Below are 15,000 nucleotides of genomic sequence, written 5' to 3' on the forward strand. Positions count from 1 at the left end.
CGAAGCTAAGGTTCTCCAACTCTTGGGTAAAGTACTCTTGAACTTCTCCATTTGGGTTTATGTCTTCCTGATCTTTGATTTGTACATGATGGAATTGGGCTGTCAAGTGACAGATGAAAGAGAGTGGATGATACTTTTAGGTCTCTAACTCTGAACATACTGAAGAGAGAGAAAGGGAATTTATGAAGTGCTTACTAAGTAGGCACTTAATGTTTACCTAGCACTAGTGCTAGCTACAAAGCTAAGCACTGGGGAAACAAGAAACAAATACAAGTAAGCAAGATCGCCACTGCCCTTAGGGAGCTTATATTCCAATGGTAAAAGACAATAAATAAAGGATGCCGGGGAAAAGGCAGTTTGGAGGAGACCTGGTTCTGGAGAAGATATGGCAAAAGCTCACCTCTCAGTGCCCAGGGACCCAGGGGCAGTAGCGTCCAGGGTTCCAGTGAGGAGGAGATGGGGATAATGGCTAGAATGGAGTTAGCATCATGTAGAGATGTCTGGGAAATGGCACAGAGGCCTGTTTCCAGACAAGATAATCTGAAAGCTCACCTATCAGAGTCCCATATCCCAGGAAATTTTGATAGATTAAGAAAAAATAATTCTGAAGCATTAAGTACAACTTCAAGCTTTGTGGTGAACATCAATGGCTAAATTCCACTTCAAGTTACTCTAGTATGTTGGGGGGTAAACAACAAAAAAAAGACAGTAAGATTATAAGAACAGCCTAGAGTAGTATAACTAAATTCTAAGATGGCACATAATTATATACTATTTGCCAGATTCTGAAATAGCACATAACATGCCAAAGAAATGTTTATTTCCTCTTGTTTTTCTTCAAGAGTCCCACCCAGTGACCAAAAGGGAAAGTCTCAATATAACATGAGATTGGTTTTGCTTTTCCCTCTGGCTATTAACATGCAGACCTGGAAAAAACATTGCTACCACTTTAACTTATTTTAAGAAATAGCAGGAATCATTTCTGTACAAGATTCAGTGGGACTATTTTTGTCCAGCTCACTAACAACAAGTGAAGTGTACATATGCTAGAGCCAACTAAACTATGCATTCAATGACGTCTGGTGTATAGTCCCTATAACCTTTTTTATAATGTATAGGGACATTCTGCTATTAGGATTCTTAAAACTGTAAGTGTTCTCCTTCCTCTGTAAATGAAAATGAATTAATACTGGAGAGACTGTTTTAATTTTCGCTTTGTAACCGGAGCACCCGGAGCAATATGTAACACATAGCAGGCATATACTTGTTGATTGTTTGCTAAATAATATATATAAGCTTATATACATCTTTATATAATTATATTTGAAAAGATCATATCCTTTCTCACTAATATTAGTTTGGTCCATGTTCTGGGGCTACTCTCCCAACCCTCATTTGCACTAGCAGGTCAGGTCCCCAGAGTTTAGATGGCTGCTATGTCTCTCTGGGGTTCTGGTGTTAGTACTGTAGGGTTAAGGGGTATCAGTGCCATTACTAGCAAATAGTAAGTGCTTAGTAAATGCTCATTGCTTTGCCTTCCTATAACTCACATAAGCATTCAAACAAAAAGCATTCTGACAAAGAAACTGGTCTGACTTTTAAGGAAAAACATCAGAAAACTGGCTTCTATATAGCTGCAATCTAAAACAAAAGGAAGAAAAAAAATCCTGAAAACCAGGTTATCCAATAACAAAAGTCCCAGGTGAAAATGCTCTCTGGTAGATTCCTGAGAATAAGAAGAGCCTAATGTTCATCTCCAACTATCCCCACACACATGCAGTACATGCTCAGGTCAATTCTCCTAACCTCCACTGGCACTGTCAGGTCAGGTCCCTAGGGCTTGTTGTTGCTGTTCATCTTTCATTCTTTGTTTTGTTTTGTTTTGTGGGACAGTGAGGATTAAGTGACTTGCCCAGTGTCACACAGCTAGTAAGTGTCAAGTGTCTCAGGCTGGATTTGAACTCAGGTCCTCCTGAATCCAGGATCGGTGCTTTATCCACTGTGCCACCTAGCTGCCCCCTTTCATCCTTCATTCTTGAAGGGGCCCAACATCATCAGGAGGGTGATGTCTTGACTTACAAGTGAACTGGATTTAAGTGAGGCAGGGCTGTGTAAAGTCATCAGCCTCACTCTCTCCTCTAGAGCCACCAGAGTCCAGTGGCAAGATATAGATCAAGATGACTGGAGACGACTCCCCCCCCCCCCCGCCCCTCCCATGTAGTGAGAGACCTTGGCCTTTTTAAGCTAAGGTCTTTCCCAGGTCTCAGTTTGTCTGAGGCAATGCCTATTCAGAAACTGAAGGCTATGTCAGAATAGAGGCAAAAGATTACCTCGTTTGCCTTCACAAAAGAATCAGCCTGGGAGGGGAAGACCCTCAGAGTTTCTGGCCAGTTTAGATAACCACTAAACATCCTCTAGACTCTAGTGTTAGTAGGTAGAGGTGGAAAGAGTAGAGGACTTTTCTTATACTATAGCTTATAAGTCTCAACTGGTTTGTTTCCCTGTATGATTATCAGTTGATATCAGTTGGGCATCCAGACAATTAGCTTTTAGAAACGGTATTTATTGAAATATTCCATATAATACGGGTTATGAAAGGATAGAAACTGGACCTATATCATTAGTATTGGGAACTCCTAGGTGAGAAAACTTCTACCAATGCTAGTTTTCACCTCTTCTGCAAGTTATAGTCTTAGAGAGTTGCATATAGCCCAGAGATATTGAATTAGTTCCCATGAATCACCCACCCTCCTCCCCCTCCCTCTCTCACCTTTTCTCTCTCCCTCTCTCTTCTTCCTCCTCCTCTTCTCTTTCCCCCTTTCTCTTCCCCCCTCTGTCTCTCTATCTCTCTCTTCCAGCAATTCTCCTGAGTGAGACCTGAACCAGATTAAATGTAACTGGGAAATACTTAACAAAATATATTTTAAAAAGAGAATGGGTATCTATTTACTAAGATAGTATAATAAAGAAGACATTCCCACAAAAGTCTGTGACACATTCACCCACTAGTTTATTTAGAGAGCATGCATGGCAAGGGGGAGTAGCTCACAGCTCCTGGTGCTGGAAGTCCTTTTCTCATCTTTGTGGAGACCCCCATGAAGCTCCCCTTGGGCTTTTGTAGCTCTTCTCTTGGGCTCCTTGAAGAACCTTGAATCTGCCTTTCCTCATCTTGTCGTCTTGGCTCCTGATGCTGACACCACCAACACAGAGATGAGGTTGGGGCACTGAGGAATTCAAACCCAAGTCCACTAACTTTACAACCTGGGTCCCTCTTGCACTGTTCTAACACTACATCCTTGGTCCCCTCCATGTTAACTCCTTCATACCTTCTCACAGTCTAATACATCTAGTTACACCCCAACATGCTAGAACAGTTGATCACACATTAACATTACATTATTATTGCAAAAAGCGCATAGGTAGCGACTTGATTTATTCATGTACCTGGTACTCGGAGTCCACCTTGTGCTGCATATCCCGCAGATATTGAGCATCACTGACAAATTTCTGCCTGTCCCTTGCTTCGTGCATCATGAAAATCTAACCCCAACCTGCACACAAAAAGTAAGTAAATAAATCCTTTAAAATATGGTATTTTATTATACTGGTGTCCTTAATTTCTTACTATAATTGCTTTTTAAGAAAAATAATTGATCTAATTGCTATTGTTTGGAAGTTAGGGAGGCTGCATGGTATAGTAGGAAGGATTTGGGGTCAGAGGTTTTGAATTCTACCTCATTGCCCGAGGGACTGACCCTGGGAAAATCACTTCATCTCTCTGTGCCTTAGTTTCCTCCTCTGCAAAATGAAGGGACTGGGCTCAAGTAGCCTCTGAGGTCCCTTCCAGCTTTAAACCTAGGATACTAAAGAAGAAGGGATGCCTTGTGCCCATGTTGACACCCATATGCTTTCTTGACCTTTCCAACCATGAATAGTGCAGTTATACTAACCAGCTAGCTCCAATGAACTTGTCTAATGATAAGAAAGAAAACACATCTACTAATGCATGATTCAGTGGGAGAAAAAAGAGAAACCTAGAAAAGGTAAATAACCACTGACCAAAGTTACAAAATTATAACTACTTAAAGATCCATAGAAAGTTGTGTTTAGCTGCTCACTCTGTTGTCATGGAATCTTGACAAATAAATAACATGTCCAATTATCAGAGAGCTTTTCACGCATAAAAATGTTGCTGTAGAAATGCAAAATACCCCTGCCAGACATGTCTTCATGTAAACTAATTTTTGTTTCATTTAATCTAAATTAATTATATTAATGTCATTCTTGTGCTGTCATTCCCAAGTAAAACTTTTACACAAAACTAGCAACAAAGAAAAAACTTTGTAATCTTCCTTCTCTCCTTCCCCCAATGGTAATATATGGTAATACATGGTAAAAGATTAATAAATGCTTTTCCATTCTATCCCACAGCTGGCTGAGGCAGTGACTCAAGAAGGGCTAGCTGGTGGCCATTTAATGTATTCAATCATTCATCAACATCTTTTCTCTCTTTCCCAAACTATGATCCCTATCATGCATTTCAGAGGAATAGAACTGCCTTTCCCTCCCCCCCCACCCCAGTTCTTTCCCTTTTCCCTTTTACAACTTCATTTCGCCTTCAAGACTGTCCTGGATGTTCAGTTTAACTAGATTTTACCTGTATAAAAACAATGGATCAGAGTAGGGGAGAAGTGAACACATAGTGAATATTTCTCCCAGACTGCAACTACAAAATTTGAGCATTGGAAGGGATCTGAGAAGTCTAATCCAAAAGACATTCCCACTAAAACACATCTAGAGAGCAACCAACCAACCACTGCCCAAAGCTTTCCAATAAGGGGAAAACCACCACCTCTTAGCCCACTCCATTTTGGGATAGTTCTAATTTTTGGGAAATTATTCCTGATTTCAAGCCTAAATTTGCCTCTTTACACCTTTAACCCATGGGTTCCAGTTCTGCCCTCTGGGGCTAAAGAGAGTTCTTCCACATGTAAGCTTTTCAAATATTCGAAGATATTTCTCCCAGAGAATTCTCCAGGTTAAACATGTCCACTTCCTTCAACACATTCTCATACAATGTAGACTCAAAGTCTTTCACTACCCTGACTGACATCTTCTAGAACCTTACCAGATTATTGATGATGACTTTAAACAGTGGTGCCCAGGACTAAATGGTTTTTATTTTGTTTTGTTTTGTTTTATTCCAGATGTGGTTTGACTAGGGGAAAATACAAGTTTGGAATCTGTTAATGTGGCTCAGGCTGCACAAGTTTTTTGGACTGTAGTATCACACATCCCACTCATATTGAGCAGTCAGTTTACTAAGACCTTCAGAGCTTTTTTAGACAAACTGCAGGCCTTCCCCATCCTGCACCTGTGAAGCTTGGGGGGTGTGTGTGTGTTTTTAAACTCAAGGGTAAAACGTGGGTTTATCCTTATTGAACTTCATCTTATTAGATGCAATTCATGCTGTACACAGTTTGTCAAGATCTTTTTCAATCCTGATTCTCTCATCCATTGTTAGTTCTCCTTCTGAGTTTTGTGTCATTTCCAAATTTGATGAGCATTCCATCTATACCTTAAGTCATCGATAAAAAATGTTAAACAGCACAGGGAAAGGCTAAAGCATTGATTCCTGGGGCAGAACACCAGAGACCTCCTGCCACACTGTCTTAAACCATTAATGATTTTCTTTCCATTAGCCCCATCTGGACCATAATTAAAAAGGAAAAGGTTTTCTCTTATTGCTATAGTCACTTCCCTGAGCACAGTTCCTTCTTCCCAGGCCTGGCTGGTTAACTGCAGAGTACATGGAAGAAGAGGTCATATGTTAACCATCTGTATTAGTTCTCTATGTCATTCTTGGAAAGTGCACCTTACCCTACTCTTCTTCCCCCCACCCCCACCCCCCTCCCCCTGCTTAGAATCTCAGACTTTCTAGCATGGCACAAACCATCTTCTGGAGGAAGTCTTTCTTAGGCCCCCAGCCCTACCCCCACCTCCACCCCCCTGGCTACTTTCCCCTCTTAAAGCTACCTAGTATCTACTTTGTGTGTATGTGTATAACAACATATATACATGCTGCATCTCTCACTAGAATATAAGCTTCTCAAGGGCAGAGCTCCTAGAAAGCAGAAACTGTTGTCACTTTTTTCTTTGTATCATCATGGATTAGAATAGCATTTGCTAAGTATTAAGGGCTTAATAAATGCTTGCTGATTGAGTGAGTAAACCTCAAGATTTTCTCTTCGGTGGTTTAACTCTGAATCTGAATCCACCAAGCAAAAATTTCACCTTATTCTTTGTTAACTACAAAATAAAGACCTCTCCAACCCCCTTTGCTATTTGGGCAGAACTACGCCTCTATGTGAGAAAAAGGAGGCAGATAAAAATACCCAAGCTATTATGGGAAATCCCAGGGGTATGGAATAGCTATTTGCATTGCATATCTACAGTCTCCCAGTGCCCTAAAAAACTGAAGTTGCACCTGGATTGAGTCACCTATCCCTAAAGGTGTTAAGAGTTCAAACTTAATTTGAAATGTGTTTCATTCTGGTTCTCTTTTTATAATAAAACATAGCTTCCTTCTTATTAGAGGGCAAAAAGGGAATCAACAATCTTTTATTTTTCCTTTAGTTCCCAAAGCTTGACATCATATAGAGCTTTCATTTTGGAGGCAATAGTTTATAAAGAAAATAATTTAATTATGACTTCATGAAAAGATAGTTCAAGCAACAAAAAAAATGACAAAACTTTAAACTTTGAAACTGTCACTCTAAAGAGGTATAGTAGAAAGGTTTACTTAGCTATAGAATTTGTTATTCATTAATTTGTTCTGATATTGTATATTATAATACATAGTCATAATAATCACAATATATAAATATATGTACAATATATCTCATATATAAAGTATATATATAATATTTGTATATTGCAATCTAGAAAATTATATATCACATGTTATATTACATATAATTCCTCTGAAAATATTTAAAGGCCAGTTATAAGGCACTCCCTTGTCTTATGCTAGACTCATGAAGTTCATATTTACCATGATTGATTAAATAAGATGCCCAAATCTCATGCAATATTTCAACTGCAGTTAAATTTGCAGAAAATTCAGTCATTGCTGTCATTTCAATGCAGAAAGTTCAAAGAACAGTGACAATGCTATGCTATGTAAGTAGGGCAGAAGGACAGTATAAATACCCCCCTGAATGGATGACTTCTTGGTTGGGGGAAAAAAGGAAATAAAATGGGAAAATGGTTTCTTTCAGAAGCAATTTTCCCAAGTGTGTTTTTTCTCTAAAAAACATGAGAAAGTATAAAAAATACAATAATTCAAGCCCCCATCCTTAAATTAAAATGCTTTTCCCTATCCTCTCTGCCTATCTGAATACCACCCATTGTTTCAAACATTACCTCCTCCATAAAGACATCCTTGAGAACCCCAATTGATAATGATCACTCCTTCCATTGAACTTCTATACCAATTATTCTCTGTACCACTGTATTTGGAATTTATATATTGACTCATATTATGTGTCTTTTCTACCCAAATGAATTATACATTTCTTGAAAGCAGAGATTCTGGTTATACTATTTTCTATAACACCTAGCACATTCCCTCCTGCATAGTACAAATTCAACAAACATTTGCTTACTAAATAAATTTAAGGGTGAAATAATTCAATTGAGAAGCAGCATGGAGCACTGGGTTTAGAGTCTTGAGACCTGAGTTCAGAACTAGGCAATCAACTATGTGACCTTGGGCAAATCACTTAATCTATGTTAAACTATTTCCTCACCCGTAAAATGTGAATTAAACTTGTATAACCCTGCCTCATAGGCTTGCCTTCTTCCCTCATATGGAAAGGGCTTGACTGTTGATTCAAAGTTGATTCAAAATTTGTATTGCAAATAAAATGGTTGTGAACAGAACCAGTAATGGTCAAGATTTTCCCATGGGGCAAAGTGATGAAGGAAGAGGCTTACCTCTGTTAAAGTCTATAAGGAAAGAAATGCCCAAGGCAAGTGCTAGGAGGTAGAGTAGCAGGGAGCAGATGGAGCAGTCAGAAACCAACTTTGAGACAACCTTAGTTTCTTCCCTGATGAAAGCACAAGTCCCCAAGAGGACAAATACTCAACCAGGAGGAGGCTGGAGTAGAGGAGGAAGAACATCAGGGGAAGATGCCAAAAGTGAAAGGTGAGGCTGGGAACTGAGCTGGGCAGAGGAGGAAATGCTCCTCCAAGGTGCTTTTGATGCCCTCTAAATCATTTATTGCTCCACCCTAATTAGGGCTCTGGCTGTGAAGATCTCATCTTAGCTGTGATATTCTGATTTATAGGCTAGCACTTGTCTGAGCTGCCATCCTCCTTTCCCCTCTAACTTACTTTATTTTGTTGTACACTTGTTACAATCCCCAAAACCACATATCTCCAGCATGGTGGGAAATAAAACTGAATGGTACCAACTTCGTCAATGTGAATAGTGAATTGTTACAGTTATTCTACTGTTGAAGCCAGAATCTACTAAGAATTTAAATTCACATAAGAATTATAACCAAGCATAGTAGGGAAAAAGCTGAACTGATCCGAGACTATTTTCCATACATGATGCTAGCTATGATCTATCTAGCCCTAAATCTCTACTGAGTAGAAAGTTGGTCTTTTGAGATTCCCTCATCTGAAACAACAATCTATAAGTAAATTTAGGTGTATTTATTTAGCCTTTTCATCGGGTCTCCTGAGTACTTTGACAGCCTGTTTAACTCATTTTAAGTTATTATTATTATTTTTTATTCTTTCTATTCTTTTTAACATGGTTGTAAACCAATGTATAGTATGATGCTTTTCTGTGTTTTTTTTTTCCCCTTTGTCAAACCTATGCATTTTGGTATACAGCAGAAATCTAGACAGAAAATAATATTTTGATAGTGATACTACTCTTAGAGAACCCTGTTCACTGAAAATTAATCAAGCAGAAAAGCTAAGGACTCCCATGAAAATATGTTATAAGTCACTAAGGAGAACCAGAACCTAAAATCTAGTTGAGTGCTACTCTTTTAATTATCAAAGAAACATAGAAAAATGACTCTGCCACTTGATCTATGTGTGACTTTCCTAATGTAGTAATTATCTCAAGGAGACTTCTAAATGAAGAGCAGTGAAATAAGTTTTTTCAATGAGAGAAATCACATTATTCAAATCATCTGTAGTTATCTCTGACTTCACAATCATTTACCAAATAAAGGGCTCTTCACAATTGCCTACAAGTCTATTTTCCTCCCATCAACTTCATTCAATCACATTTTACTATAAAATGTTTAGAAGTACAATAATACTATATATAGGGTTTTTGTATCTGTATATATATGGGTACACAAATACATATACACATAACATGTACATATTTCAATTTAATCAGACTTGTCATTTCATTGGAGCAGGGAGCTCTGGATGTGGAATATCCCAAAGCAGATCTGTACCTGCTCAGGAATCTGAGAGAGCTGCCTAGGACCTGGGATAGGGTCACAGAACTACTCTGTGTTAGAGGCACAATTCTCCTTAGAGGCCAGTCTTTATCTACTATGCCCAGCCACATCTCTATTTAAACAAAACAACATACCTTTTTTTTTTTTTTTGGTGAGGCAATTGGGGTTAAGTGACTTGCCCAGGGTCATGCAGCTAGTAAGTGTCAAGTGTCTGAGGTCAGATTTGAACTCAGGTACTCCTGACTCCAGGGCTGGTGCTCTATCCACTATGCCACCTAGCTGCCCACAACATACTTTTAAAAACTAGTCTTTGCAATTTTTTTCTCTTAGAAATAACTGCCTGAGTCACCAAGAGGATTTACCCAGGGTCACACAGCTACAAAGTGTCAGAGACCAGACTTAAACTCAGTTCTGTCAGGGTCAGCTCTACATCCAGTGCACCATGGCTTCTTCTGTGTGTATGTATATACATATATATTTTGTAAGATTAAACAACTATTCCAGACCAAAACAGATATATCTTGAAGTTAGGAAGTCTTCATAGCTTAATGAACATTTCCTTATCAGTGTTTCTACAGTATCATTAGAATCTCACATTCCACATAAAAGTTTGAAGTACTGACTCAGTATGAACAATAAACCAAAGTGACTTCTCGGAAATGTATTCATAGAAGATAAATGTGTAAACTCACTGATCTCAGCTCTCGTTGTCTTATTCAGCCACAAGGCCATCTGAAGTCATCCTGAGCAAAGATGGAAGGATAGGGAAATAAAAAGTTGATAAGATGCCGAAGAGGTCTATATTTTCAGAAGAGCAGTTCTGTATTCTTTCTACTCCTCACTTTTCAACTGTTTTTCAATTGAAAACTCTCCTCACTGTAGTAGGCACAATCGTTTTTAATCTCTGATGACACTACTGAGCTAGAAGTGATCAACTTCATGCTAAATAGGAAAGGGAAAGGGAAGGGGAGGGGAGAAAGGAGAGGGAGTTCTTCCTTAACTGAAAGAGGGAGCATATGACTGTTCCCATCCTCAATATTCTACAGACCTATGAAATTTCAATAAAGATGATTCTAAGAACTTTATGACATATGTAACCCTCTCTAGTGCTAAATTCCCTATTCTCTGAATAAGAATACAAAACCTGGCCAACATAATGTCTTTCAGTTCTCTGTGTCCCTTTTAATCATATTCTTTTTTTAAAAATGTATTTATTTTAATTATTTTTCCAGTTACATGTAGAGATATTTTTTTGAGTTCCAGATTTTTCTCCCACCCTCCCCTTCCCCGTCCTGAGGCCAGCAAACAATTTGATATAGGTTATACATTACAATCATGTTAAAAAATCTTTTCATCATATTCTGCCCTTGTCTACCGGCACATTTCTCAGAAGAAATAATGAGGGCATTAAAAAATATAAAGTTTTTGTCTTCTGTTTTTGTATTATGTTCTCATATATAAAATAGCACTCCTAAAGGAAGTGTAAATTTAAGTATGTCCCTTAAAACCAGGTTTCCTTTGAAACAAAATCAGAGTAACCACTAATCATCTTTTTCATTCCCTCTTTTCTGTAATCTATACTTGCATAAAGATAACAGGAAACTTTGATGCTATCATCTCTTTTTAAATATACATGATATGTATCACACAGACAGGAAATATTCCAGTGACTTGGGGTACAAAGTTCACATCCCTCTCTCTACAGTCCTACCTGGTGAATGCTGAGTGACCAGGATCTTCAAATGAAGAACTGAAAACATATTGGGCAAGGGTGGCAGAGTATACTGAAAACTGGGTCATTTGACTTTTCCAGTAAAATTGGATTGTAAAACAACGTGTCAATTAGAAATGCCTCCTACAAAGTTTTACACCAATGCATCTCAAACAGCCATAGTAATTTTCTGGTAACTTTACTTGCCTTTTATTTGTAGAACTACTAGAGAAAGGAGGCCTCCGCACAAGAGCCAACAAACCCAGATGGTGGGAATGATGACTGTGTATAATTGTGAAATTAAAGTATCACATAAGCTGCCAAGTAAAATGGAGGTTGTTAAACCTGTTAAGGACAAGGCTGAGGAGGGTAAGAACATAACACTCAAAGTATAGGAAAGGGTGGCCTGTTTCCCAAGTTAGGAAGGGCTGCCGTTAAACATCATACTCTCATTGGGGTCAGGGAAGAGGTAGAAGAATTACAGAAGGCGGAAGGCTACCAGTGTGGAACCCGGAAATAGCGCATACATTTAGAGCTGATATGGCCAGTTGAGATAAATTGGTCCAGCCCAGATTTATTTGACGGATCTGGAAACTGAAGCTGGAAAAGGGCTTATGTTTCCAACCAAGTGTTTACTCGAATTCGGATGCTTTTTATACTACACCAGGCCCCTTCAATCAAACCACAACTCAGTTTATCAAGGACCAACCCTGAGAAAGTGAAGCTGGCAGAGGGGGGTAGGGGTATATGGGGGGTGAGGGTGGGGAGAGATATCATGGGGGGAAAAACCCACTGGATTTGGAGCCAGTGTTCCACACTAGCAGTTTGTGAGACTTTTTCACTTCCTTGACCCCACAAGAGTACAATGTTCAACAGCAGCCCTGGCTTGGTTAATATGCCACCCTCTCCTATACTTAAATCTTGAGTGTTGTCATCATCCTCATCCTCATACTTAACAGGTTTGACAACCTCCATCTTACTTGGCACCTTAGTTCTGCTACTCTACCAGACTTGTGACCTTAGGAAAGCCTCTTTCCCACCCTGAGCCTCAATGTCCCCTTCGGAAAAATGGAGGGGTTGACATGAGCCAATCTAAGCCCCCACCCCCACCCCCACCCCCACCCCCACCCCCACCCCAGGCTGCCTGCTGTCGTTCCCATGATTCCATGCGAAGCCTCGGCTTCTCCTCAGAGGGCGGATTGGCCGCGCCCCCCCCCTCCCCCAAAGCCCAGAGGGAGCGGGGTTGATTGGCTGAGAGGAGTCGGGCACCTTCCCCGCCACCCCCCGCCCCCCCCCGCCCCATGCCAGTCCTTTACCCTAGCGGAGGAGAAAACGGCCCGGCCCAATCTAAAACAGACTGCCCCATCCCTGCCTGGCAAACAAACAAACCGTAAACCAACCACTTAACGGGGCCCCGGGGTCACCATGGGGCTGGGGGAGGCAGGTCAAGTTGAAAAGCCGGGGAGAATGACTTTGGCCTCCCAGCCGAGACGGGTGGTTACCTGGGCGATGCTGCGCTTTCTCCACTCGGGGGGGCTAAGGGGCGGGGGCGGGGCGGGGTGGGCTCGGGTGTGTCGGGGGTGGGGGTCCACAGCACATCAATCGCAGGGGGGAGGGGACAGTCCCTCTCCTACTCCTCTTCTTCCTTCTCCTCCTCCTCCTCCTTTTCCTTCTCCTCCTCCCCCCTCAGGGCTGCTTGCAAACGGCGGCTACTGCAGGGCCTTCTCGGAGGCCGAGGCGGAGGCGGCAGCCGGGGCTGCCGGGCGTCCTCCCGTTTCCTTAGCAACCACCCCTCCTTCCGCGTACTGGGGCAGCCTGGACTGTACTGTGGGTCGCGAGTCCAGGAGCGATCCCAATGCGGCTGCGCGATGCTCAGAAAGAAGGGGGAGGGGGAGGATAAGGGGAGGAGAGGGAAGGGGGGGCCTTTAGCTCAGACCTAACCTGGTTCCCTGGCCCGAGCCTACATCCCTACTGCGCCTGGGCTATGGCCTCGGGGCTGAGACCCGGGAAGGGAGCTCTGGCTGTTGCCATGGGAACCCATTGAGGACGAGGTGGGAGCCAGGAGGAGGTGTAATGAACTTGGTGGGGGCTGTTTGTAAAGCGCTATAGAAATGTGAAATATACTTGTTATTAATCTTATTGTTGCTACTGATCCCTCTAGAATGAAGCTGTCATGGTCCTTTTGTTGTTGTTTTAAATAAAGAAGGAGGAAAAAATAAGCCTGTGTTTTAAGTTCACAATACCTAAGTAAGGCAGAAATACCTGTGCCTAAGTGAACCTGAGACAAAACCTCAAATCCTTGGCTACCTTTCCTATTTTGCCGTGGTTTTTGTTTTTGTTTTTGTTTTCCTCCTGTGTTCAGATCACTGAACAGTGATGAACTTTTCCAGCCCTAGTACTAAAGTCAATAGTTTGGGCGTTCCTGAGCTGGTGTTGGCTGTCCAGAGCAAGGTTCTTGGTGCACCTATATCACTTCTCAGATGAGAAGACAACAACCAGGAGAATCTTTCTGAACCTGAAGGGACTAAAAGACTGTATCTGGCTGGCCAGAAGTTATAAATTTTGTAAATTGTTTGGATAGTATGAGGTATATGTGAAATAGTCCTACAAAATTGTCTTTACCTCAGTTTTGTCTTTTGCATTTTGTAATGAGGAAAATGTTTGTTATTCTTTCTGGAAGAGGACCATGACAGATGTCTTAACTTACAATGAATTGGATTTAAGTGAGGGTTGTGCAAAGTCACCAGCCTCACTTTCTCCTGCGTCCACTGGTGAGATATATTATGAAGACAACTGGAGATGGCCCCAGATGTTTAAGGCAATTGGGGTTAAGTGACTTGCCCAGGGTCACACAGCTAGTAAGTATCTGAGGTCAAATTTGAACTGAGATCCTCCCAACTTCAGAGCCAGTGCTCTATCCCCTTCACCACCTAGCTGCCCCTAATGAGAGAAATAAATATCTGCCGTATAACTGATATCTACTTTATACATTGGATACCTTTTCTAGATGGGACCCTTTTAGGGAAGATTCTAGAAATGAACCACATATAAGCTTTGTTTTAGACATTTTCTCCAAAGTTCTCCTCCAGGGTGGGGATATAACAAGCCAGAGAGTTTGCCAAAATATCTATTATGGGGGAAATAGGGTGGGGGTTTGGGGTAGGGATAGGGGTCCTTAGGAATTCCTCTTTAAAGAATTACACCCTCTTGCACACAAATCCAGTAGAATAAAATAATAGTTTATTTAGGGGCTGGGGAAAAGAAACCAAGAGAGAAATCCTTGGACTTCTTCTCATGGGGAGGAGGCATAGATAGCATAGAGGCTTGGCTCTGAGATACTTATCTCCTGGAGCAGGTACTTTTATAGAGGTCTGATGGTGGTCCGATGAGGTGATCGTCTGACTGTGGAAAGTTCCCCTATTGAGGGAGGACTATCCCCCCCCCCACTAGTGATGGCTGGGGGAGTTGGGTGAGGAGTGGCTTGGATCTCTCAAGCCATTTCTCTCCTCCTGCCACAAAGGCAGCAGCCACACCTAATCTTATCTCCCCACAGGTGGGGGAGATTGGAATGAAGGGTGGTGGTCCTAGGGCTAGCTCAGTCCGGATCCTGTGCCATTTATCTCTTTAGGTGTGTCTGTCCTGTTATAGGGCCCAGAGCACCCCAGAAGTTTTATGGGGCACATCAAAGAATCTTCTCCTTGAGAAACTAAACCAAAGGACAAGCACTATGGCATAGCCCTAGAAATGGAATAGAGACTGATCTCAACCCCACTTAATAAACTTCAAGGACAA

At 41.2% G+C, this 15,000-nt stretch overlaps 1 protein-coding gene across 1 annotated transcript in view; it reads right to left on the reverse strand.

Moving 5' to 3' along the window:
- MARCHF10 (membrane associated ring-CH-type finger 10) overlaps positions 1-12,763 on the reverse strand; it is a 194,675-nt gene extending 181,912 nt beyond the window's left edge. The window contains 3 exon segments of the mRNA XM_043964422.1: positions 3,445-3,551; positions 10,190-10,240; positions 12,711-12,763. Coding sequence (XP_043820357.1) covers positions 3,445-3,534 — 90 coding nt within the window. The 5' untranslated portion in view covers positions 3,535-3,551; positions 10,190-10,240; positions 12,711-12,763.
- Between the last annotated feature and the right edge of the window lie 2,237 nt (positions 12,764-15,000).

Source organism: Dromiciops gliroides, chromosome 4 (assembly GCF_019393635.1).
Source record: "Dromiciops gliroides isolate mDroGli1 chromosome 4, mDroGli1.pri, whole genome shotgun sequence".
Lineage (NCBI taxonomy): Eukaryota > Metazoa > Chordata > Mammalia > Microbiotheria > Microbiotheriidae > Dromiciops > Dromiciops gliroides.